The following is a 26,558-nucleotide window of genomic DNA, read 5'->3' as shown; positions in this document are numbered from 1 at the left end:
AAACATAGTACCATATATTTTTTTTTTTTTTTTACAAAAGTTGAAAAAATAGAGTGTAAGCCCTCCCAGTTCAAGGGCTGTTGTCTATAGTTGTATGCCTATCCTTTATTTGATTTCATGTTGCATTGTTTTACTATTATATTTTTTTTTGTTTGTTTGATGGTTGGGCGAAATCATGTTTGGGTCTGTGTCAGGCTTGAATTGTCTCAAGATGTACTACAGGGGACCAAGTAGTCATCAAACCTCTCCTCGCCTTTATAATCTCTCTTGTCTACCTGTCTACATGGGTTCAATGCAATTGACTTTCACAATGCTTGTTTCCAACATGTTTTCAATGATTTTCCTCGACCACGTTTTCTAAAACTTTTTCTCTCAAAGCATGGTTTGAGGCTCGATTATACACTAACGTTGTTCGTGAAATTCGATTTTACACGTTTGGCTTGTTCGCTGGGTTAGAGCAAAGTCTACACGATCACTAGTCTGTTGCAAGAAAAATGCAATTGTGACAAGTGATATCAGAGTTTCATTAACTTCTAGTCTCATCAGAAGACCGAAACAATGTCGACACTAAAATAGTTGGTTAAGTCGCAAGTCGAGCGATTCACTAAGATTGAATATGACATGTCCTTCCTAAAGGAAATTCTCGACACTATCCGCTTCCTCGAACGATGAGTGACGAAATTCAATGGAAAATTCGATGGAATGGATGCAATCGGCGACCACTTGGATGGGTTGTCAATCAAAGAATTGATGTTTAAGGTTGACTCCCTAGAAGAAAGAACCACACGATCGAACAGCTTGTAATGTGGAGTTAGCTTCGAGAGTTCTATCATACACATTGAAGGACGTGTCGAAGAGCTAGACATTAGAAAACTTTATCATTGATATAGAACAATACTTCAAAGCTACAGGAACTTGCTTAGAGGACCTGAAAGTTATGTTCGCCACAACGTATCTCGTGGATGATGCAAAACTCTGGTGGCGCTCAAAGGTGAATGATATCCAAAATGGGTCATGCACCATAAACTCATGGGAAGATCTCAAGAGGGAATTGAGGACTCATTTCTTCCCTGAGAATATAAAATTCATAGTAAGGCGGAAACTTCAAGAACTGAGACACACTAGAGGCATAAGAGACTACATTTAGAAGTTCTCAACTTTAATGTTAAACATCAGGATATGTCTGAGAAGGAAAAAATATATTGCTTTGTTGAAGGATTGTAACCCTAGGCCAAAATAAAGTTATACAAACAAAAGGTTCGAGATCTTGTCACTGAACTTGCTGCTGTAGAGAGACTCCTTGACTTTGAGGACGAAGCTAGATTTCAAAGAAAGAGTACACCATCCCTAATCTCTCATCCCTAATCTCTGAGGGCAAACCTTATAAGCCACCAAGTCAGTGGATTGAAGGTCTCAATAGACCAAACAGAGGGAACAATAGACAAAATGGTGGAACAGATAGACCTCTTTAGGGTACAAACGTCATATTATCCCAAGGGCCCTATCCCCAAAGGAATTATATAACGACACCTTTACCGTGTTTGTTGTGCAAAATCACCTATAGGATGACCTATTATCTTCATCAAGCATTCCTCAATGCACTCCAAGTCTCCATACAAGAGAACAACGACTCGGGAATTGAGCTAACATCCGAAAAAGAGGAAGACCAACATAACCCCAAGATGGGTGCATTGAAATTTTTGTCACCATCCAAAAGAAGGTCGACCCAAAGGAAATAACCGAGAAGGGTATAATGTTCATAGACCCGACAATAAACTCGCGACCCAACAAAAACATCCTGGTAGACTTAAGCGCAACTCATAATTTCATCTCTGACCAAGAAGCCCGTAATTTGGGAGACATAATAGAGGACCTCGAAAAATGAAAGCTATTAATTCATAGGTCCTATCTAACATTGGAGTTTTTAAGAGAGTCTCCTTAAAACTGGGGGCTTGATAAAAAAAAAAAGATCTTGTCGTGGTTCGCAGGGCGGACTTCGACGTCATACTTGGAATGAATCTCCTCCTTAAGCACAAAGTCATTTCAATGTCATTAGTGAAGTGCATAGTGATTACCAATCACAATCCTACTTACTCCCCGCAAATATGAAACAATCAGGTAACCTCATAATGGTTTCCTCCTGACAATTGAAAAGAGCGCTCGTGCAAGAGTAGGCCACATTTATAGTCATACCTTTGGTGGAAGATGTAACCACCATTGAACCTATCCCGAGTGAAGTTAGGGATGTATTGAATAGTTATGCTACATAATGCTAGAGGGCTTGCCAAAAACACTACCACCTCGTTGGGGCATTGATCATGAAATCAAGCTTCTCCCTAGGGTCAAACTCTAGCGAAAAATGCATATCGGATGACTCCACTAGAGCTAGCCAAACTGAGAAGGCAACTGGATGAGTTGTTAGTTGCAGGATTCATCCGCTCCGCAAAGGCACCCTATGGGGCCCTCGTACTATTTTAGAAAAAGAAGGATGAGACGTTCCGTCTGTGCATAAACTATCGAGCCTTGAACAAGGTGACAACACATAACAAATATCCCTTACCGATAATATCTGATCTATTTGACCAGCTTCACAAGGCCAAAATACTTCACAAAGCTAAACTTATGATTAGGGTACTCCGAAATACGCATTGTTGAGGGAGATGAACCCAAGAAAATGTGCGTAACGAAATATGAGGCTTTTGAGTTTTTAGTAATGTTCTTCGACCTGACGAACGCCCTAACTACGTTTTATAGAACCCACACGTTAGAATTGTTATAACAAAGTCTCAATGCAAGAGACCTCCTATTGAAACTAAATCATTTTGTTAAAAGAAAAAAAAAAACGCCATTGGTATTTCATTTTTATTTATTTTTTTCATACTTGGATAGTGTTTCTAAGTATAAAAACACAGTGGAATTTATGTGATTAATGATAGAAATTGGAATTAACCATTTATGAGACATCATGAGCAATAAAAAATTCGGACATAAATTACAGAAAATCCACAATATCCATTCGAGAGCTGAAATCGAGCATGGACGAAGAATTGCTTACCATGAGAGTTTCTCCTTGAAACTCTCCCAATTTCATCTTCCCCTCCTTCGCTCCTCTCCCTGTTTTCTTTCCCAAATCCCACACTCCTTCTCATCCTCACAATCATAAAATATTCCACACCCTTCTCTTTCTCAATAAATTAACATTCTCCTTGCCAAGTTTGTACTCTTTCATTTGATGCGCACCTTTTTCGTCGATTTGTCCCTCTCTCTCTCTCTCTGTTCTTGAGATTTAGAGCTTGAACTGAATTGGATTTCATCTGGGTTCTTGACGAACGATCTTATTTGTTCATCTTTGTTGGATTATATACAAATTTCTCATGTCTGGCAGTGGTGGAAGTGCGATCTTGAAATGGAAGAAGTTGCAGGCGATAAGGTTGCTCTGTTTCTCAAATCCGAATCACCGCACGACCCAGATTTGCCCCATTTCGACCCATCTCAATTATCTTCATGTTTCGAGTTATCGCCGGCGGGAATCGTTTATCGGCGTTCAGGAGCGGTACAAATGGGACAACGGTGGGTCTGGTTCCGATGATTTCAATTCACAGTCCAATAACACAGGTACTCCAATCCGTAAGATTCGGGCTGAGGCCAATTGCCCTCGTTGCTCCAAGCATATGGATATCATCTTCTCTAGCCGCCATTTCCCAACCCTTAATCCTCCTTCTGGTGATGCTCCTTCCAAGGCTGCTGGAGGAAGAGAAGCTTACGAGGCTGTTAATTTGTGCCCCAATTGCAAATCCGCTTACTATTTCCGCCCTTACAAGATCGCTCCTCTACAGGGCAGCTTCATTGAGATTGGTAATCTGAATTCCAAACCAAAGAATTCCGCAGTAAAAAGGATCACTAGCAAAGATGGTAAAGGTAATGCCATCATCGGTTCTTCAGATGAAAATTATGCGAGTGGTAGGCTGAGAGTCTCCTTATTCGAAACTATGAGATCGTCTGGTGGAGAACCGCCTGAAAATTGGCCTCCTGGACCGCCCCCCGTCAATGGGTTGGCGGTGCATTCTCCTCCGGGACCGCCATTTGTGCCTGGTGTGAACTTCGTTCGTGCTACAGGTCCTGGTGGAAACACCTCCGGTTCTGGTGGAAATGGCGCTGGTGATGGTAAGAAGAGTGAGTGGGGTGGATCCAATTTGGGGAAGGATCTACCAACTCCAAAAGAGATTTGCAAGGGTTTGGACAAATTTGTTATTGGCCAAGAAAAAGCCAAGAAGGTCTGCATACTCTTTTTCAGTGATCTAATAGAATTATCATTTGTATGCATTTCATCGTGGCTTTTCTGCATAAAAATGGACATATATTCAGCTATCATGCAGTTAATTATGCCCAGCTTGTCATGTTTTTTAGTTTCTTTCTAAATTTCTCCAATTACTTAGTCTTTGAAGTTTGATCACGTTTTAGCACATCGATAACTAGGAGCGAACGAATGTAAGCTCTAATATTCGGTGCTGAAGAACATAGTTTTGCAAATTTAGGTGATTGTTGTTGCAAGGGGAAGTTATGTCATTATTTGGTGAACTATTGTTAAATTTTGAAGTCAGCTTTCTTTATCTTTCTCAGGTACTCTCTGTGGCTGTACATAACCATTACAAACGAATATATCATGCTTCCTTGCAAAAAGGGTTAGTTTTTTTCTATAACATTTGCATCAAAATTGCTATTTTGGGAAATATTTCCTTTCAGTTCATGTCCATGAGTTGGCTGCTATTGTTGTTGTGGATTTGTGTTGCAGGTCGGGAACTGAATCAGGTACCCAAGATCGGATAGATGATGATGATAACGTCGAGTTAGAAAAGAGCAATGTTCTTTTGATGGGCCCAACAGGCTCTGGTATGAACTTATACGCTTATCGAGTTCCAATGTATTGTCTCTGATTGTTATTCATTGAAGCCTCGTTCTGATTTGCGAATTGTAATATAGGGAAGACACTCCTTGCTAAGACTTTGGCTCGATTTGTGAACGTGCCATTTGTCATTGCTGATGCTACAACTTTAACACAGGTGAGTTTCTTTCTTTCTTTGTTCCTTTTCTGAATGATTTATAGGAAACCGTAAAATATGATGGTGTTCGTATGTTTACTGTGAGCTTCTGGCACATCCTAGTCATCATCTTGTGCCTTTTCTTCCTTTGTGAATGAAGTCTTGAAGTTGAGGCTTGCCACACTGATAAAAATTCATAGTTTCTTCGAACTAGAAAGCAGGCAGCCTTTTACATTTTTGTTTATACGTTCTTTTTCTTAATCATTTTTTTCAATTATTTGAAACAAAGGTAGCTCAGTTGCAGCACAATTCTTGGGATGATCGGGTATGTCTTAGGTTGATTCTCAACGAGATAAGAGGCTAGCAACTAAGCGGTAAAGAACGGGAGAGTGCTTTTATATCAGATGGAGATATCCGAACTTCATGATATTAGTTCTTTCTTGTACCACTACTCAATTATGAGGTGCTTTAAGCCATGTGATTTAAAAGTGTTAAGAAACTTTCCTTTTCTATCTCAAAATACTGACCAAAGTAGCTTTTCTCCGTTCGGAGTATCAAGTTTTGGTTCCCTAGAGACTTCCTCGAGAGCCAAGATTGAAATGTTATGGAATGTTTCTTTTATGATAGATAAAATACTGCTTTCAATCCAAAGAAGAAATAAATTAGTAACTAATGTGTGAAAGATGTCTGACTAGAACTAGAAGGAAAGTTTTGGACAATGGGTATAGACCACACATTATTGTATACATATTTTCTTTTGCAATCCCCACTGGGATCAGGTGGAAGATTACAATTATTTATAGAGTTAGGTAGCCCTAACCCACAAAGTGGAAGTAGATTATGTGGAAAATTGATAAGAGATCAAAGAGAATTGTATGGTTAATGTGTTGGGTACTGTGGCTCCAATGACATCATTAAACTTTTCAGTATTAATCTACTTTCTTTTCACCATTTATAGGCTTCTAATTCCATTTGACATGCGCTGGTCTTTTTGTAAAGAGATATGTCTTGATTGTTGCATAAGGTGCCTAAAAATGAAACAAGAAGACTATGATATCTCACGTTGGTTGGGGAGGAGAACTTCCTAGCAGACGCGTTTTAAAGTCTTGAGGGGAAGCCCAAAAGGGAAAGCCCAAAGAGGATAATATCTGCTAGCGGTGGGCTTGGGCCGTGAGCCAGACACTGGGCGATGTGTCAACGAGGAGGCTGTTCCCTGAGGGAAGGGGGGGGGTNTGATATCCCACATTGGTTGGGGAGGAGAACAAAACACCCTTTATAAGGGCGTGAAAACCTTTTCCTAGCAGACGCATTTAAAAACCTTGAGGGGAAGCTCGAAAGGGAAACCCCAAAGAGGACAATACCTACCTGTTAGCGGTGGGCTTGAGCCATTACAAATGGTATCAAAGCCAGACACCGGGCGATGTGCCAGCAAGGAGGCTGTTCCCCGAAGGGGGTGGTTTTGGTGGGGTCCCACATCGATTGGAGAAAGGAACGAGTGCTAGCGAGGACGTTAGGCCATGAAGGGGGGTGGATTGTGATATCCCACATCGGTTGGGGAGGAGAACGAAACACCCTTTATAAGGGTGTGGAACCCTTTCCCTAGCATATGCGTTTTAAAAACGTTGAGGGCAAACCATGTGATTAGGCACTCTGTTGGCTATTTGTTGAATGAGAAGATGGTCTTCAAAGATGAGGATGAAAATGTGGAAGCTGCATGGGATAGAGTTCATTGCTTTACTTATTATTGGTTTTGGAGTGTTAAGTCCTTGTATTTTGGAATTTCTTCTTCTTGTAGTCTACATAGTCGACTTTTCGAAGATAAAGTTTTTCAGTTTTCATTAACGGGTGCCTTATCCTTTTGTTTGTTTCCTCTCAAAAGGGACGCGGGGCAATAAATGTAGAAGCAATCCATTAATTTGATAGTAGAGAACCAGAATACACATTGCTCTAACTTTCTTCATTTTTCCATGTGCTCCAAGCCTCCAACACTAGTTCATACAATATTAGCTTCTTCTCAAGAGAATAAAATTTGTTATTGAATTAAGAGAGGATGCTTTTACTTTTCGCAGGCTGGTTATGTTGGAGAAGACGTCGAATCGATTTTGTACAAGCTACTTGCTGTAAGTTTCATGTTTAATTTCCTTAACTGTGTTTAGAAATTTCCTTGTAGCTTGCTGGTATGGTGTATTAGTGACTTATAATTCAGCTCAACAAACTGAGAAAATGTTAATACCCAAATGACACCTGAAACTACCACTAATTTGGATTTTGTCACCAGCTAGCTGAAACATAATCCAATATTTGCTTGCCTTAACTCAACTCGTCCCTTTATGATTGATGAAGTTCTTCCATGCTCTTGATTTGAATTCTGGTTAAAACTCGTGTCATTCTGTTAAAGTTGTTCTTCCACAAGATCATATGCCTTTTCTGGTATACAGAAATACATCTATGTCGTTTCGTCACCATTTTGTTAAACTGATTGGATGCTTGATGACTGTTTTAGTTCAAGACATCTGGTTCTTACTTAAATATTTTCTCCCCATTGAACAGTCCGTTTACTTTATAAGTATCCAGATCTTGCTAACTAATCTATGAGCTGCTGATATTGATGCACATTTTATATTGATTTAGGCAGCAGAATTCAATGTACAAGCAGCTCAACAAGGGATGATTTACATTGATGAAGTTGACAAGATAACAAAGAAGGTTTTCACGATTCTTCATTTAATCAATTGCTTCCTTTATCTAGATCTACTATATCAACATAAACCCACTGGTGTTCTTCTTCTTAGGCTGAGAGTCTAAATATTAGCAGAGATGTTTCTGGTGAAGGCGTTCAACAGGCATTATTGAAGATGCTAGAAGGAACTGTGAGTTGATTAAACTTTATCACTTCCAGTGCATTACTTTTTCCAATTTAACGTGTTAACGAAAAAATTGTTATGCTATTTCAGGTTGTACATTATTTTGTTCTTTTTTTGTGTACATCTTTTACTGAAAGGGGCATTATTGATTCTAGGATGAGTGAGACGTGTGTTGTATTCCTAAGAAAGATAAGACTAACACAGTTAAAGGCTTTACACCCATTAGCCTGTACGTGTTTATATAAGATCATAGATTGAGGAAGGTCCTTCTTAGTACCGTCTCTAAATCTCAAGGCTTTTGTATAGCTAGAAGACAAATCTTAGACCAAGTGTTGATAGCTAATGAAGCCATTGAAGACCACAGGAAGCAAATAGAAGGGTTTATCTTCAAAGTTGAATTAGAGAAAGCTTTTGACCATCTGGATTGAACCTTCTATGTTAGGAGGAGGAGTGTGATGTCCCACGTTGGTTGGGGAGGAGAACAAATCACCCTTTATAAATGTGTGGAAACCTTCCCCTAGCAGATGCGTTTTAAAGCCTTGAGCGGAAGCCTGAAAGGGAAAGTCCAAAGAGGACAATATCTGCTAGTGGTGGATCTGGGTCGTTACAAATGGTATCAGAGTCAGACACCGGACGATGTGCTAGCCTTCTCGCTGTTCCTCGAAGGGGGGTAGACACGAGGCAATGTGCCAGTAAGGACGCTGGGCCCCAAAGGGGGTGGATTTGGTGGTGGTCCCCTATTGATTAGAGAAAGGAACGAGTGCTAGCGAGGACGCTGGGCTCCGAAGGGGGGTGGATTGTGATGTCCCACATTGGTTGGGGAGGGGGTGGCGGAGGGTTTTAAGGTGGGAAAGGAGTCAATTCATTTGACTCCATCTTTAGTTTGCCAATGACATTCTTTTCTTCTATTCAGGCCGTGATAGCTCTTTCGTTAATCTTAATGTACTCTTGTCGTTCTTTGAAGCTATTTTTAGCCTTAAGATTAACCGGGGTAGAAGTTCCATCATTGGTCCCTATTTTTGCTCTGCCAAATCAAGTTCTTGGGCTTCTTAACCTGCATGTGGGGTGACTCAATTTTCATCCACTTATCTTGGGCTGCCATTGGGAGGTAATCTGCTGAGTCACATTTACATGGTCAGGTGAACACTATGTATTAGGTCCAACGCCACACTTCCTTTTTAGTACAACGCCACGCTTCATTTTGCACCGTCAATTTGGAGAAGATGGTTGAGGGCTTTTAACATGTGGCTTGGAGGTGAGATTGCTTTTTATGATTGAGGAGGTCCTCGTGTTCGATTTTCAGTGAGAAAGGCAATGTGTTGTGGCAAACTCGTTTTTTGTAGAGAAATATTAGGACTTTTTGAGAGGTGGATAGATTGCGTAAGGAGGTAAAGGAGGGGCTCACTTTCTTTTTAGTCTTGTTTTTGCACGCCCTTGTTTTCTTTCGTTTTATCTGAATAACAGCTCGGTTTCTTACCAAAGCAAAAAAAAAAAAAAAAAAAAAAAAAAAAAAAAAAAAANTAGAATTTATCCTCCACGAGTAGATTAAAACCATTGCAGTCACCTTTGATTAATCTTATTATCTATGTAATCTTCCATAGAACACATGGGTCGAGTATATCTTGTTTTTGCGTATTACCATTACATTTTCCGTATAGAGTCGATTTTGCTATTGTGTGGGGAGAGGCTTGTGGTAGGCTTGTTTCTGCTATATTGTGGAGAGTTTGGATCAAGAGAAATGGTAGAATTTTTAGAGGGGGAGAGATCTTTATTAGAAGAGGTGTGTGACATTGTGAGGTTTTATGCATCTCTTTGAGTTTTTGTTGGCCGGAATCTATCTCGAATCAGGATCTTTTTATCAGCTTGATATGATTCTCTTGGCTTGAAGTTCTTTCAATGGGGCGGGGACCGTCTCCTTGCCCCGTAAACCTCTTTATTGAGGACTACGTTTGTGATTATTTTGTATGCCACTGTACATTTCTATGAAAGCTTGGTTTCTTAAGAAATTTCCAGGAGTTTTTAAAGAACGAATTTCTTAACAAGGGGACGAACAAAACGTATGTAACTTTGGTTCCAAAGAAGAGTGAGGTGTTGAAAGTGAGCGACTTTAGACCTATGAGTCTTGTTACTTCCCTTTGTAAAACCGCGGTCATAGTTCTTGGCGAGCGACTAAGAAATGGCTTGTCCTATACCATGGATGATACACAAATGCCTTTTCTGGAGAGGAGGCAAATTCTTGATGCAATCTTGCTTCCTGCTGAATCTATTGATGATCTGGAAGAGTTGAGGCTTCACAGTGAAAGCAACTTACTTGGCATTGCAAGAAAAGAGATCTGCTCTTTAAGTTGGGGAGGTTCGGTACCCGAAAGGGCGGTTCCTCCTTTGAACAGTTGCTCACAGCAGCATTAATACTCATGATAAGATGCAAAGAAGATATCCTAACCTTAATATCTCCCCTACATATGCAAAAGAGAGTGGAACTACTTTGGTAACTTATTCTGTTTAAATTGGTGACACTGTTTGGCGTTAGATCAGTGGCTGGTGGAGTCTTTGAGCTGCTGGGGATTGAAAGACAAAGTTCGTATTATGATCAAACACTGCGAAGGCTATTTTGTGTCTTATTTGGGACGAAAGAAGTGCTAGAATATTTCAGATAAATACAATTCTTTTGATTGTTTTTGTGACCTTATACAGTTCACGGCCTCAGGAGTAGCCATTTAGATTGGGAGTTTTTTTTGTAAGTTCGTAGGGAAGGGGCTTCTTGTTCTTCGGCCCGCTAAGCTGGTGTGATGTCCCACATAGGTTGGGGAAGAGAACAAACCACCATTTATAAGGGTGTGGAAACCTTCCCCTAGTAGACGCGTTTTAAAGCCTTGAGGGGAAGTCCAAAGAGGACAATATCTGCTAGCGGTGGGCTTGGGTCGTTACAAATGGTATCAGAGCCAGACACCCAAAGAGGACAATATCTGCTAGCGATGGGCATTGGTCGTTACAAATGGTATCAGAGCCAGACACCGCACGATGTGCCAGCCTTCTCGCTGTTTCCTGAAGGGGGGTAGAACGAGGCGGTGTGCCAGTAAGGACGCTGGGCCCTAAAGGGGGGTGGATCTGGAGGCGGTCCCACATCGATTGGAGGAAGGAAAGAGTGCCAGCGAGGACGCTGGGCCCCAAAGGGGGTGGATTGTGATGTCCCACATTGGTTGGGGAGGAGAACAAACCACCATTTATAAGGGTGTGGAAACCTTCCCCTAACAGATGTGTTTTAAAGCCTTCGAGGGGAAGCCCGAAAGGGAAAGCCCGAAAGGGAAAGCCCAAGGAAGACAATATCTGCTAGCGGTGGGCCTGATGTGTTTTAAAGCCTTCGAGGGGAAGCCCGAAAGGGAAAGCCCGAAAGGGAAAGCCCAAGGAAGACAATATCTGCTAGCGGTGGGCCTGGGTCGTTACAGCTGGTCTTTTTCTTGATGTTCTGGAATGAAATATTTTCTGTTCTTTATAAAAATCTTGATCTTTTGAAATGAAAGGTTTTCGAAAGATCAAGATTTTTATATAAAAAAGTGCCTTTTAAGAACCGTTGCCTTCTGCACTCTCTTTTATACATCGAACGGTTTAAAACTATGTGGTTTCTCCATCGAAGGTATTGAAGATCGAGAGCGATTTCTCCTAATGCAGGTTCTTAAGGAAAAAATCCTTATCTCTAAGCCCTGTCCCAAGTCCAACACTAAACACTATAAGAATTAAGAAACACATTGCATGATTTGTGTATGTTGTCATTTAAAGATCCAAATTTTGTATTATTTTTAACTTATATTTCCCCATCCTAAATTCTGGGTATGACTTGTTGTCAGATAGTAAATGTTCCTGAGAAGGGGACGAGAAAACATCCTCGCGGTGATAACGTTCAGGTAATATATACGAAAACATACTCTCGAGTTTCTTTTATTCACCTGTATGCAAGTGTCCATTGTTTTTCTTTGTCAGATTTTTCTGAAGAAATTTGTTTATCTTTGCTTAGAGACAGCTTTACACGTATTACATGTATACATGTACACACATAAATAGAATAAACAGGGAATAATTGAGACCCGAGGAGCACCGGTTGGGGTCACACAAGACTTCATGTGCTGCAAGCTGCGAGCATAAGCTCAAGGCTTGAAATGATGGGTAAAGAGAGAGTTACTGTGTAGGTGTGAGATCCCACGTCTGTTGGAGAGGGGAACGAAACATTCTTTATAAGGGTGTGGAAACCTCTCCCTAGCAGACGCATTTTAAACCTTGCGGGAAAGCTCAATTCAATTGAGACCTGAGGTAAAAAGCAAAGATCCACGTAGGAGCACAAGTTTGGGGTCACTCAAGACTTCATGTGCCTACAAGCTGCGAGCATAAGCTCAAGGCTGGAAATGATGGGTGAAGAGAGAGTTACTATGTAGGTGTGAGATCCCACATCTGTTGGAGAGGGGAACGAAACATTCTTTATAAGTGTGTAGAAACCTCTCTTTAGCAAGCGCGTTTTAAAACCTTACAGGAAAGCCCAAAAGGGAAAGCCCAAAAAATTGAGACCTGAGGTAAGAAGCAAAGATCCACGTAGGAGCACAGGTTTGGGGTCACTCAAGGCTTCATGTGCCTACAAGCTGCGAGCATAAGCTCAAGGCTGGAAACGATGGGTGAAGAGAGAGTTACTATGTAGGTGTGAGATCCCACATCTGTTGGAGAGGGGAACGAAACATTCTTTATAAGGGTGTAGAAACTTCTCTTTAGCAGATGCGTTTTAAAACCTTACGGGAAAGCCCGAAAGGGAAAGCCCAAAGAAATTGAGACTTGAGGTAAGAAGCAAAGATCCACGTAGGAGCACAGGTTGGGGTCACTCAAGAATTCACGTGCCTACAAGCTGCAAGCATAAGCTCAAGGCTGGAAACGATGGGTAAAGAGAGAGTTACTATGTAGGTTTGAGATCCCACGTCTGTTGGAGAGGGGAACGAAGCATTCTTTATAAAGGTGTAGAAATCTCTCTCTAGCATACGCGTTTTAAAACCTTACGGGGAAGCCCGAAAGGGAAAGAGCCCAAAGAGGACAGTATCTACTAGCGGTAGGCTTGGGCCGTTACAGTGTGGGTAAATGTTTAAGTCAATCATCAAACCTTTTGTGTTGTGAAAGTACATAAACTAAGTCTCGAGTCTATCACTTGTAGACATTTATAGCTCTCAATTATAATCTAGACATTCACAACCTGCTGTACTTATATTTTCAGATATAGTTTCATAGAGACTTCCTGTTGTGCATACAATCCCTTTATGAGGTTTGATGTTGGCTATTGCTTTGAAAATGTGCAGATAGATACAAAAGATATTTTGTTCATATGTGGTGGAGCGTTCATAGATCTAGAAAAGACAATCTCTGATAGACGGCAAGATTCTTCTATCGGTTTTGGCGCGCCTGTTCGTGCTAACATGAGAATGGGTGGGGTTACGAGCGCTGCTGTTACATCTTCGTTGCTGGAAACGGTGAGAACGAAAGCTCTTTAGATTTGTTGGCATAGTCAATGAATATTACTTTATTTTTTGGATGATACGTCCCCTCGACATAATGCCCGAGTCCCTTTAAAGTTCGTCTAAATGTTCTATTTCGTGCTTTCCAGGTTGAGAGTTCTGATCTTATAGCATATGGTCTGATACCAGAGTTTATAGGGCGTTTTCCAATTCTTGTTAGCTTATCAGCCTTGACTGAAGAACAGCTTGTCCAGGTATCCATCATTATTTCTTTATTGTTGTTCATCTAGAACACCACAACTGGAAGAAAGAACTTCGTTAGAGATCTAATATTTAGTTAACAATTTTGTTTATATGAAATATTGTCTGAATTGTTAGAGATCTAATATTTAGTTAACAATTTTGTTTATATGAAATATTGTCTGAATTGTCCAATAAGATAGTCACATCAGTTGGGGAGGAGAACGAAACACCCTTATAAGGGTGTAAAAACCTCTTCCTAGCAGACGCGTTTTAAGAACCTTGAGGGAAAGCCCAAAGAGAACAATATCTGCCAGCGATGGGCTTGGGCAGTTACCAATGGTATCAGAGCTAGACACCGGGCGATGTGCCAGTGAGGAGGCTGAGCCCTGAAGGGGGTAGACATGAGACAATGTGCCAGCAAGGACGCAGGGCCCAGAAGGGGGTGGATTTGGTGGGAGTCCCACATCGATTAGAGAAAGGAACGAGTGTCAGCGAGGACGCTGAGCTTCGAAGGGGATGGATTGTGAGGTCCCACATTGGTTGGAGGCGAGAATGAAACACCCTTTATAAGGGTGTCGAAACCTCTCCCTAGCAGATANGGTCGTTACAGCTGGTCTTTTTCTTGATGTTCTGGAATGAAATATTTTCTGTTCTTTATAAAAATCTTGATCTTTTGAAATGAAAGGTTTTCGAAAGATCAAGATTTTTATATAAAAAAGTGCCTTTTAAGAACCGTTGCCTTCTGCACTCTCTTTTATACATCGAACGGTTTAAAACTATGTGGTTTCTCCATCGAAGGTATTGAAGATCGAGAGCGATTTCTCCTAATGCAGGTTCTTAAGGAAAAAATCCTTATCTCTAAGCCCTGTCCCAAGTCCAACACTAAACACTATAAGAATTAAGAAACACATTGCATGATTTGTGTATGTTGTCATTTAAAGATCCAAATTTTGTATTATTTTTAACTTATATTTCCCCATCCTAAATTCTGGGTATGACTTGTTGTCAGATAGTAAATGTTCCTGAGAAGGGGACGAGAAAACATCCTCGCGGTGATAACGTTCAGGTAATATATACGAAAACATACTCTCGAGTTTCTTTTATTCACCTGTATGCAAGTGTCCATTGTTTTTCTTTGTCAGATTTTTCTGAAGAAATTTGTTTATCTTTGCTTAGAGACAGCTTTACACGTATTACATGTATACATGTACACACATAAATAGAATAAACAGGGAATAATTGAGACCCGAGGAGCACCGGTTGGGGTCACACAAGACTTCATGTGCTGCAAGCTGCGAGCATAAGCTCAAGGCTTGAAATGATGGGTAAAGAGAGAGTTACTGTGTAGGTGTGAGATCCCACGTCTGTTGGAGAGGGGAACGAAACATTCTTTATAAGGGTGTGGAAACCTCTCCCTAGCAGACGCATTTTAAACCTTGCGGGAAAGCTCAATTCAATTGAGACCTGAGGTAAAAAGCAAAGATCCACGTAGGAGCACAAGTTTGGGGTCACTCAAGACTTCATGTGCCTACAAGCTGCGAGCATAAGCTCAAGGCTGGAAATGATGGGTGAAGAGAGAGTTACTATGTAGGTGTGAGATCCCACATCTGTTGGAGAGGGGAACGAAACATTCTTTATAAGTGTGTAGAAACCTCTCTTTAGCAAGCGCGTTTTAAAACCTTACAGGAAAGCCCAAAAGGGAAAGCCCAAAAAATTGAGACCTGAGGTAAGAAGCAAAGATCCACGTAGGAGCACAGGTTTGGGGTCACTCAAGGCTTCATGTGCCTACAAGCTGCGAGCATAAGCTCAAGGCTGGAAACGATGGGTGAAGAGAGAGTTACTATGTAGGTGTGAGATCCCACATCTGTTGGAGAGGGGAACGAAACATTCTTTATAAGGGTGTAGAAACTTCTCTTTAGCAGATGCGTTTTAAAACCTTACGGGAAAGCCCGAAAGGGAAAGCCCAAAGAAATTGAGACTTGAGGTAAGAAGCAAAGATCCACGTAGGAGCACAGGTTGGGGTCACTCAAGAATTCACGTGCCTACAAGCTGCAAGCATAAGCTCAAGGCTGGAAACGATGGGTAAAGAGAGAGTTACTATGTAGGTTTGAGATCCCACGTCTGTTGGAGAGGGGAACGAAGCATTCTTTATAAAGGTGTAGAAATCTCTCTCTAGCATACGCGTTTTAAAACCTTACGGGGAAGCCCGAAAGGGAAAGAGCCCAAAGAGGACAGTATCTACTAGCGGTAGGCTTGGGCCGTTACAGTGTGGGTAAATGTTTAAGTCAATCATCAAACCTTTTGTGTTGTGAAAGTACATAAACTAAGTCTCGAGTCTATCACTTGTAGACATTTATAGCTCTCAATTATAATCTAGACATTCACAACCTGCTGTACTTATATTTTCAGATATAGTTTCATAGAGACTTCCTGTTGTGCATACAATCCCTTTATGAGGTTTGATGTTGGCTATTGCTTTGAAAATGTGCAGATAGATACAAAAGATATTTTGTTCATATGTGGTGGAGCGTTCATAGATCTAGAAAAGACAATCTCTGATAGACGGCAAGATTCTTCTATCGGTTTTGGCGCGCCTGTTCGTGCTAACATGAGAATGGGTGGGGTTACGAGCGCTGCTGTTACATCTTCGTTGCTGGAAACGGTGAGAACGAAAGCTCTTTAGATTTGTTGGCATAGTCAATGAATATTACTTTATTTTTTGGATGATACGTCCCCTCGACATAATGCCCGAGTCCCTTTAAAGTTCGTCTAAATGTTCTATTTCGTGCTTTCCAGGTTGAGAGTTCTGATCTTATAGCATATGGTCTGATACCAGAGTTTATAGGGCGTTTTCCAATTCTTGTTAGCTTATCAGCCTTGACTGAAGAACAGCTTGTCCAGGTATCCATCATTATTTCTTTATTGTTGTTCATCTAGAACACCACAACTGGAAGAAAGAACTTCGTTAGAGATCTAATATTTAGTTAACAATTTTGTTTATATGAAATATTGTCTGAATTGTTAGAGATCTAATATTTAGTTAACAATTTTGTTTATATGAAATATTGTCTGAATTGTCCAATAAGATAGTCACATCAGTTGGGGAGGAGAACGAAACACCCTTATAAGGGTGTAAAAACCTCTTCCTAGCAGACGCGTTTTAAGAACCTTGAGGGAAAGCCCAAAGAGAACAATATCTGCCAGCGATGGGCTTGGGCAGTTACCAATGGTATCAGAGCTAGACACCGGGCGATGTGCCAGTGAGGAGGCTGAGCCCTGAAGGGGGTAGACATGAGACAATGTGCCAGCAAGGACGCAGGGCCCAGAAGGGGGTGGATTTGGTGGGAGTCCCACATCGATTAGAGAAAGGAACGAGTGTCAGCGAGGACGCTGAGCTTCGAAGGGGATGGATTGTGAGGTCCCACATTGGTTGGAGGCGAGAATGAAACACCCTTTATAAGGGTGTCGAAACCTCTCCCTAGCAGATACATTTTAAGAACTTTGAGGGAAACCCCGAAAGAGAAAGCTCAAAGAGGACAATATCTGCTAGTGGTGGGTTTGAGCCATTACAAATCGTATTAGAGCCAGATACCGAGCGATGTGCCAGCGAGGAGGCTGAGCCCCGAAGGGAGTAGACACGAGGTGGTGTACCAGTAAGGATGCTGGGCCCCGAGGGAGGTGGATTGTGAGATCCCACATCGGTTGGGGAGGAAAACGAAACACCCTTTATAAGGGTGTAGAAGCCTCTCCCTAGCAGACACGTTTTAAAAACCTTAAGGGAAAGCCTGGAAGGGAAAGCCCAAAGAGGACAATATCTGCTAACGGTGTGGGCTGCTAACGGTGTGGGCTTGGGCCGTTACATAAAGCCTCCATTGCTTGGACCTCGAATGAGCTTGAAATCCAAAATATTGTCTGAGTTAATTCTCTTCGGCATTTTTTTTCTATAACNCGGGAAAGCTCAATTCAATTGAGACCTGAGGTAAAAAGCAAAGATCCACGTAGGAGCACAAGTTTGGGGTCACTCAAGACTTCATGTGCCTACAAGCTGCGAGCATAAGCTCAAGGCTGGAAATGATGGGTGAAGAGAGAGTTACTATGTAGGTGTGAGATCCCACATCTGTTGGAGAGGGGAACGAAACATTCTTTATAAGTGTGTAGAAACCTCTCTTTAGCAAGCGCGTTTTAAAACCTTACAGGAAAGCCCAAAAGGGAAAGCCCAAAAAATTGAGACCTGAGGTAAGAAGCAAAGATCCACGTAGGAGCACAGGTTTGGGGTCACTCAAGGCTTCATGTGCCTACAAGCTGCGAGCATAAGCTCAAGGCTGGAAACGATGGGTGAAGAGAGAGTTACTATGTAGGTGTGAGATCCCACATCTGTTGGAGAGGGGAACGAAACATTCTTTATAAGGGTGTAGAAACTTCTCTTTAGCAGATGCGTTTTAAAACCTTACGGGAAAGCCCGAAAGGGAAAGCCCAAAGAAATTGAGACTTGAGGTAAGAAGCAAAGATCCACGTAGGAGCACAGGTTGGGGTCACTCAAGAATTCACGTGCCTACAAGCTGCAAGCATAAGCTCAAGGCTGGAAACGATGGGTAAAGAGAGAGTTACTATGTAGGTTTGAGATCCCACGTCTGTTGGAGAGGGGAACGAAGCATTCTTTATAAAGGTGTAGAAATCTCTCTCTAGCATACGCGTTTTAAAACCTTACGGGGAAGCCCGAAAGGGAAAGAGCCCAAAGAGGACAGTATCTACTAGCGGTAGGCTTGGGCCGTTACAGTGTGGGTAAATGTTTAAGTCAATCATCAAACCTTTTGTGTTGTGAAAGTACATAAACTAAGTCTCGAGTCTATCACTTGTAGACATTTATAGCTCTCAATTATAATCTAGACATTCACAACCTGCTGTACTTATATTTTCAGATATAGTTTCATAGAGACTTCCTGTTGTGCATACAATCCCTTTATGAGGTTTGATGTTGGCTATTGCTTTGAAAATGTGCAGATAGATACAAAAGATATTTTGTTCATATGTGGTGGAGCGTTCATAGATCTAGAAAAGACAATCTCTGATAGACGGCAAGATTCTTCTATCGGTTTTGGCGCGCCTGTTCGTGCTAACATGAGAATGGGTGGGGTTACGAGCGCTGCTGTTACATCTTCGTTGCTGGAAACGGTGAGAACGAAAGCTCTTTAGATTTGTTGGCATAGTCAATGAATATTACTTTATTTTTTGGATGATACGTCCCCTCGACATAATGCCCGAGTCCCTTTAAAGTTCGTCTAAATGTTCTATTTCGTGCTTTCCAGGTTGAGAGTTCTGATCTTATAGCATATGGTCTGATACCAGAGTTTATAGGGCGTTTTCCAATTCTTGTTAGCTTATCAGCCTTGACTGAAGAACAGCTTGTCCAGGTATCCATCATTATTTCTTTATTGTTGTTCATCTAGAACACCACAACTGGAAGAAAGAACTTCGTTAGAGATCTAATATTTAGTTAACAATTTTGTTTATATGAAATATTGTCTGAATTGTTAGAGATCTAATATTTAGTTAACAATTTTGTTTATATGAAATATTGTCTGAATTGTCCAATAAGATAGTCACATCAGTTGGGGAGGAGAACGAAACACCCTTATAAGGGTGTAAAAACCTCTTCCTAGCAGACGCGTTTTAAGAACCTTGAGGGAAAGCCCAAAGAGAACAATATCTGCCAGCGATGGGCTTGGGCAGTTACCAATGGTATCAGAGCTAGACACCGGGCGATGTGCCAGTGAGGAGGCTGAGCCCTGAAGGGGGTAGACATGAGACAATGTGCCAGCAAGGACGCAGGGCCCAGAAGGGGGTGGATTTGGTGGGAGTCCCACATCGATTAGAGAAAGGAACGAGTGTCAGCGAGGACGCTGAGCTTCGAAGGGGATGGATTGTGAGGTCCCACATTGGTTGGAGGCGAGAATGAAACACCCTTTATAAGGGTGTCGAAACCTCTCCCTAGCAGATACATTTTAAGAACTTTGAGGGAAACCCCGAAAGAGAAAGCTCAAAGAGGACAATATCTGCTAGTGGTGGGTTTGAGCCATTACAAATCGTATTAGAGCCAGATACCGAGCGATGTGCCAGCGAGGAGGCTGAGCCCCGAAGGGAGTAGACACGAGGTGGTGTACCAGTAAGGATGCTGGGCCCCGAGGGAGGTGGATTGTGAGATCCCACATCGGTTGGGGAGGAAAACGAAACACCCTTTATAAGGGTGTAGAAGCCTCTCCCTAGCAGACACGTTTTAAAAACCTTAAGGGAAAGCCTGGAAGGGAAAGCCCAAAGAGGACAATATCTGCTAACGGTGTGGGCTGCTAACGGTGTGGGCTTGGGCCGTTACATAAAGCCTCCATTGCTTGGACCTCGAATGAGCTTGAAATCCAAAATATTGTCTGAGTTAATTCTCTTCGGCATTTTTTTTCTATAACCCAAATGAGCTCGAAACTTTACTTGAACCTGCCGTTGTTAACAGGTCCTCACTGAACCGAAAAACGCCCTCGGTAAGCAGTACAAGAAGTTGTTTGGCATGAATAACGTGAGTATTTACTTTCTCATGCAACCGATTTCTACGTTTTCCTACACGAAACTCTCTCCTTGTGGAGTAGAACCCTCTTAGTAGAACCGCCATTCGATTTCCAGGTGAAGCTGCATTACACAGAGAAAGCACTGAGACTGATTGCCCAGAAATCAATGGCTAAGAACACCGGTGCCAGAGGCTTGAGAGCCATACTGGAAACCGTTCTTGCAGAAGCCATGTATGAGGTATTGATGCCAAAATCATCCATCTTTATGTAGCCCATTACAACATTAGCTCATTTCTATTCTCAAATGGTTTAGATCCCGGACGTCAAGACTGGAAACGAAAGAGTAGACGCCGTCATCGTCGACGAAGAATCCGTTGGCTCACTAAATTCGAGAGGCTGCGGAGGCAAAATTCTTCGTGGTGATGGAGCGTTGGAGCGGTATCTAGCTGAAACCAAGTCGAAAGAATCAGAGGTACCATTTCTTTCAAATATGGCCTAACATTTTTTATATGAACCATGAACAAGCAATTTCCATATCTCAAGGTTCAATTACAAGGACGAGAGCTAAGAAACTACAACAAACCTCGTGAACTCATCAAAGGAAATTCTAGAAGACGTTGGAGACCTCCNGAAATCTCTCTCTAGCATACGCGTTTTAAAACCTTACGGGGAAGCCCGAAAGGGAAAGAGCCCAAAGAGGACAGTATCTACTAGCGGTAGGCTTGGGCCGTTACAGTGTGGGTAAATGTTTAAGTCAATCATCAAACCTTTTGTGTTGTGAAAGTACATAAACTAAGTCTCGAGTCTATCACTTGTAGACATTTATAGCTCTCAATTATAATCTAGACATTCACAACCTGCTGTACTTATATTTTCAGATATAGTTTCATAGAGACTTCCTGTTGTGCATACAATCCCTTTATGAGGTTTGATGTTGGCTATTGCTTTGAAAATGTGCAGATAGATACAAAAGATATTTTGTTCATATGTGGTGGAGCGTTCATAGATCTAGAAAAGACAATCTCTGATAGACGGCAAGATTCTTCTATCGGTTTTGGCGCGCCTGTTCGTGCTAACATGAGAATGGGTGGGGTTACGAGCGCTGCTGTTACATCTTCGTTGCTGGAAACGGTGAGAACGAAAGCTCTTTAGATTTGTTGGCATAGTCAATGAATATTACTTTATTTTTTGGATGATACGTCCCCTCGACATAATGCCCGAGTCCCTTTAAAGTTCGTCTAAATGTTCTATTTCGTGCTTTCCAGGTTGAGAGTTCTGATCTTATAGCATATGGTCTGATACCAGAGTTTATAGGGCGTTTTCCAATTCTTGTTAGCTTATCAGCCTTGACTGAAGAACAGCTTGTCCAGGTATCCATCATTATTTCTTTATTGTTGTTCATCTAGAACACCACAACTGGAAGAAAGAACTTCGTTAGAGATCTAATATTTAGTTAACAATTTTGTTTATATGAAATATTGTCTGAATTGTTAGAGATCTAATATTTAGTTAACAATTTTGTTTATATGAAATATTGTCTGAATTGTCCAATAAGATAGTCACATCAGTTGGGGAGGAGAACGAAACACCCTTATAAGGGTGTAAAAACCTCTTCCTAGCAGACGCGTTTTAAGAACCTTGAGGGAAAGCCCAAAGAGAACAATATCTGCCAGCGATGGGCTTGGGCAGTTACCAATGGTATCAGAGCTAGACACCGGGCGATGTGCCAGTGAGGAGGCTGAGCCCTGAAGGGGGTAGACATGAGACAATGTGCCAGCAAGGACGCAGGGCCCAGAAGGGGGTGGATTTGGTGGGAGTCCCACATCGATTAGAGAAAGGAACGAGTGTCAGCGAGGACGCTGAGCTTCGAAGGGGATGGATTGTGAGGTCCCACATTGGTTGGAGGCGAGAATGAAACACCCTTTATAAGGGTGTCGAAACCTCTCCCTAGCAGATACATTTTAAGAACTTTGAGGGAAACCCCGAAAGAGAAAGCTCAAAGAGGACAATATCTGCTAGTGGTGGGTTTGAGCCATTACAAATCGTATTAGAGCCAGATACCGAGCGATGTGCCAGCGAGGAGGCTGAGCCCCGAAGGGAGTAGACACGAGGTGGTGTACCAGTAAGGATGCTGGGCCCCGAGGGAGGTGGATTGTGAGATCCCACATCGGTTGGGGAGGAAAACGAAACACCCTTTATAAGGGTGTAGAAGCCTCTCCCTAGCAGACACGTTTTAAAAACCTTAAGGGAAAGCCTGGAAGGGAAAGCCCAAAGAGGACAATATCTGCTAACGGTGTGGGCTGCTAACGGTGTGGGCTTGGGCCGTTACATAAAGCCTCCATTGCTTGGACCTCGAATGAGCTTGAAATCCAAAATATTGTCTGAGTTAATTCTCTTCGGCATTTTTTTTCTATAACCCAAATGAGCTCGAAACTTTACTTGAACCTGCCGTTGTTAACAGGTCCTCACTGAACCGAAAAACGCCCTCGGTAAGCAGTACAAGAAGTTGTTTGGCATGAATAACGTGAGTATTTACTTTCTCATGCAACCGATTTCTACGTTTTCCTACACGAAACTCTCTCCTTGTGGAGTAGAACCCTCTTAGTAGAACCGCCATTCGATTTCCAGGTGAAGCTGCATTACACAGAGAAAGCACTGAGACTGATTGCCCAGAAATCAATGGCTAAGAACACCGGTGCCAGAGGCTTGAGAGCCATACTGGAAACCGTTCTTGCAGAAGCCATGTATGAGGTATTGATGCCAAAATCATCCATCTTTATGTAGCCCATTACAACATTAGCTCATTTCTATTCTCAAATGGTTTAGATCCCGGACGTCAAGACTGGAAACGAAAGAGTAGACGCCGTCATCGTCGACGAAGAATCCGTTGGCTCACTAAATTCGAGAGGCTGCGGAGGCAAAATTCTTCGTGGTGATGGAGCGTTGGAGCGGTATCTAGCTGAAACCAAGTCGAAAGAATCAGAGGTACCATTTCTTTCAAATATGGCCTAACATTTTTTATATGAACCATGAACAAGCAATTTCCATATCTCAAGGTTCAATTACAAGGACGAGAGCTAAGAAACTACAACAAACCTCGTGAACTCATCAAAGGAAATTCTAGAAGACGTTGGAGACCTCCCTTATATGTTGTGCAAAGTTGAGCTTCGAGAAAGAGATGCATTAAATGCACTCTAAGTTACATTTAATGAACTCAATTGAATTTGTGGAACTAGTCTAAGTATGACTAATAAGCACATTTTTTGAAGCTCAACTTTGCACAACATATAAGGGAGGTCTCCAACGTCTTCTAGAATTTCCTTTAACGAGCTCACCATAGCTTGAATATAAGTGTATAAGGATTGTCGTAGCTTCTTGGCTCTTAAGGTATGGAAATTCCTTGTTCGTGGTTCATATCAGTTTTGTTCTTTGTTGCAACTAAACAATATGTTTATAGGATAATATGGAGGAAGGCGAGGCAGAGATGTCATCGAGAGCTGTGAGTCTATAGAAACGTGCAAGATAAGGTAACCACGACCGTGATGAAAAGAAAAAGAAAAAGAAAAAAAATACATTTCCCCCTTTTTGGTTTATGTTATTTTGGGGGAAGAAATAAACAGATATGGTGTAATTATCCCATTGTAACACCACATAGCTCAGGTTAAGTCCATTGTGTTAGGGAGGATGGAAGGAAAAAGGCATTCATCGTTTAGGCTAACATATCTGAGTAANATATTACTTTATTTTTTGGATGATACGTCCCCTCGACATAATGCCCGAGTCCCTTTAAAGTTCGTCTAAATGTTCTATTTCGTGCTTTCCAGGTTGAGAGTTCTGATCTTATAGCATATGGTCTGATACCAGAGTTTATAGGGCGTTTTCCAATTCTTGTTAGCTTATCAGCCTTGACTGAAGAACAGCTTGTCCAGGTATCCATCATTATTTCTTTATTGTTGTTCATCTAGAACACCACAACTGGAAGAAAGAACTTCGTTAGAGATCTAATATTTAGTTAACAATTTTGTTTATATGAAATATTGTCTGAATTGTTAGAGATCTAATATTTAGTTAACAATTTTGTTTATATGAAATATTGTCTGAATTGTCCAATAAGATAGTCACATCAGTTGGGGAGGAGAACGAAACACCCTTATAAGGGTGTAAAAACCTCTTCCTAGCAGACGCGTTTTAAGAACCTTGAGGGAAAGCCCAAAGAGAACAATATCTGCCAGCGATGGGCTTGGGCAGTTACCAATGGTATCAGAGCTAGACACCGGGCGATGTGCCAGTGAGGAGGCTGAGCCCTGAAGGGGGTAGACATGAGACAATGTGCCAGCAAGGACGCAGGGCCCAGAAGGGGGTGGATTTGGTGGGAGTCCCACATCGATTAGAGAAAGGAACGAGTGTCAGCGAGGACGCTGAGCTTCGAAGGGGATGGATTGTGAGGTCCCACATTGGTTGGAGGCGAGAATGAAACACCCTTTATAAGGGTGTCGAAACCTCTCCCTAGCAGATACATTTTAAGAACTTTGAGGGAAACCCCGAAAGAGAAAGCTCAAAGAGGACAATATCTGCTAGTGGTGGGTTTGAGCCATTACAAATCGTATTAGAGCCAGATACCGAGCGATGTGCCAGCGAGGAGGCTGAGCCCCGAAGGGAGTAGACACGAGGTGGTGTACCAGTAAGGATGCTGGGCCCCGAGGGAGGTGGATTGTGAGATCCCACATCGGTTGGGGAGGAAAACGAAACACCCTTTATAAGGGTGTAGAAGCCTCTCCCTAGCAGACACGTTTTAAAAACCTTAAGGGAAAGCCTGGAAGGGAAAGCCCAAAGAGGACAATATCTGCTAACGGTGTGGGCTGCTAACGGTGTGGGCTTGGGCCGTTACATAAAGCCTCCATTGCTTGGACCTCGAATGAGCTTGAAATCCAAAATATTGTCTGAGTTAATTCTCTTCGGCATTTTTTTTCTATAACCCAAATGAGCTCGAAACTTTACTTGAACCTGCCGTTGTTAACAGGTCCTCACTGAACCGAAAAACGCCCTCGGTAAGCAGTACAAGAAGTTGTTTGGCATGAATAACGTGAGTATTTACTTTCTCATGCAACCGATTTCTACGTTTTCCTACACGAAACTCTCTCCTTGTGGAGTAGAACCCTCTTAGTAGAACCGCCATTCGATTTCCAGGTGAAGCTGCATTACACAGAGAAAGCACTGAGACTGATTGCCCAGAAATCAATGGCTAAGAACACCGGTGCCAGAGGCTTGAGAGCCATACTGGAAACCGTTCTTGCAGAAGCCATGTATGAGGTATTGATGCCAAAATCATCCATCTTTATGTAGCCCATTACAACATTAGCTCATTTCTATTCTCAAATGGTTTAGATCCCGGACGTCAAGACTGGAAACGAAAGAGTAGACGCCGTCATCGTCGACGAAGAATCCGTTGGCTCACTAAATTCGAGAGGCTGCGGAGGCAAAATTCTTCGTGGTGATGGAGCGTTGGAGCGGTATCTAGCTGAAACCAAGTCGAAAGAATCAGAGGTACCATTTCTTTCAAATATGGCCTAACATTTTTTATATGAACCATGAACAAGCAATTTCCATATCTCAAGGTTCAATTACAAGGACGAGAGCTAAGAAACTACAACAAACCTCGTGAACTCATCAAAGGAAATTCTAGAAGACGTTGGAGACCTCCCTTATATGTTGTGCAAAGTTGAGCTTCGAGAAAGAGATGCATTAAATGCACTCTAAGTTACATTTAATGAACTCAATTGAATTTGTGGAACTAGTCTAAGTATGACTAATAAGCACATTTTTTGAAGCTCAACTTTGCACAACATATAAGGGAGGTCTCCAACGTCTTCTAGAATTTCCTTTAACGAGCTCACCATAGCTTGAATATAAGTGTATAAGGATTGTCGTAGCTTCTTGGCTCTTAAGGTATGGAAATTCCTTGTTCGTGGTTCATATCAGTTTTGTTCTTTGTTGCAACTAAACAATATGTTTATAGGATAATATGGAGGAAGGCGAGGCAGAGATGTCATCGAGAGCTGTGAGTCTATAGAAACGTGCAAGATAAGGTAACCACGACCGTGATGAAAAGAAAAAGAAAAAGAAAAAAAATACATTTCCCCCTTTTTGGTTTATGTTATTTTGGGGGAAGAAATAAACAGATATGGTGTAATTATCCCATTGTAACACCACATAGCTCAGGTTAAGTCCATTGTGTTAGGGAGGATGGAAGGAAAAAGGCATTCATCGTTTAGGCTAACATATCTGAGTAATCTGTAAAATGAAAAGGAAATAGCTGCCCATTAAGATGTCTTCTTCCCATTTATTTTATTAAATTATAAATTTAGTCTTTAACGA

At 41.8% G+C, this 26,558-nt stretch overlaps 2 protein-coding genes across 2 annotated transcripts; both read left to right on the top strand.

Annotated features, from left to right (window-relative positions):
• Nucleotides 1-2,994: 2,994 nt before the first annotated feature.
• On the top strand, nucleotides 2,995-26,558 carry LOC111796902 (CLP protease regulatory subunit CLPX1, mitochondrial-like). Its single transcript, XM_023679697.1, has 15 exons — nucleotides 2,995-4,274; nucleotides 4,621-4,682; nucleotides 4,793-4,890; nucleotides 4,981-5,060; nucleotides 7,109-7,159; nucleotides 7,671-7,745; nucleotides 7,832-7,909; nucleotides 11,749-11,805; nucleotides 13,231-13,401; nucleotides 13,536-13,640; nucleotides 20,132-20,194; nucleotides 20,299-20,421; nucleotides 20,497-20,655; nucleotides 23,641-23,661; nucleotides 26,200-26,558. The coding sequence occupies exons 1-15, from the start codon at nucleotides 3,375-3,377 to the stop codon at nucleotides 26,251-26,253; spliced, it is 2,097 nt and encodes a 698-aa protein (XP_023535465.1). The 5' UTR covers nucleotides 2,995-3,374; the 3' UTR covers nucleotides 26,254-26,558.
• Nucleotides 14,594-16,764, top strand: LOC111796900 (CLP protease regulatory subunit CLPX1, mitochondrial-like). Its single transcript, XM_023679696.1, has 3 exons — nucleotides 14,594-14,695; nucleotides 16,121-16,291; nucleotides 16,426-16,764. The coding sequence occupies exons 1-3, from the start codon at nucleotides 14,624-14,626 to the stop codon at nucleotides 16,564-16,566; spliced, it is 384 nt and encodes a 127-aa protein (XP_023535464.1). The 5' UTR covers nucleotides 14,594-14,623; the 3' UTR covers nucleotides 16,567-16,764.

This window comes from Cucurbita pepo, chromosome LG06, assembly GCF_002806865.2.
Source record: "Cucurbita pepo subsp. pepo cultivar mu-cu-16 chromosome LG06, ASM280686v2, whole genome shotgun sequence".
Classification (NCBI taxonomy): domain Eukaryota; kingdom Viridiplantae; phylum Streptophyta; class Magnoliopsida; order Cucurbitales; family Cucurbitaceae; genus Cucurbita; species Cucurbita pepo.
Note: the sequence above shows the minus strand (reverse complement) of the source record. Positions and strands in the feature narration are given on the sequence as shown.

Bases quoted from the DNA above. Each gene is read 5' to 3' on its own strand.
- LOC111796900 (XM_023679696.1), top strand. From the start codon at position 14,624: ATGACTTGTTGTCAGATAGTAAATGTTCCTGAGAAGGGGACGAGAAAA. The intron at 14,696-16,120 runs GTAATATATACG...GAAAATGTGCAG, and splicing joins CTCGCGGTGATAACGTTCAG to ATAGATACAAAAGATATTTT. The intron at 16,292-16,425 runs GTGAGAACGAAA...CGTGCTTTCCAG, and splicing joins CATCTTCGTTGCTGGAAACG to GTTGAGAGTTCTGATCTTAT.
- LOC111796902 (XM_023679697.1), top strand. From the start codon at position 3,375: ATGTCTGGCAGTGGTGGAAGTGCGATCTTGAAATGGAAGAAGTTGCAG. The intron at 7,160-7,670 runs GTAAGTTTCATG...ATATTGATTTAG, and splicing joins TTTTGTACAAGCTACTTGCT to GCAGCAGAATTCAATGTACA. The intron at 13,641-20,131 runs GTATCCATCATT...CGTTGTTAACAG, and splicing joins CTGAAGAACAGCTTGTCCAG to GTCCTCACTGAACCGAAAAA.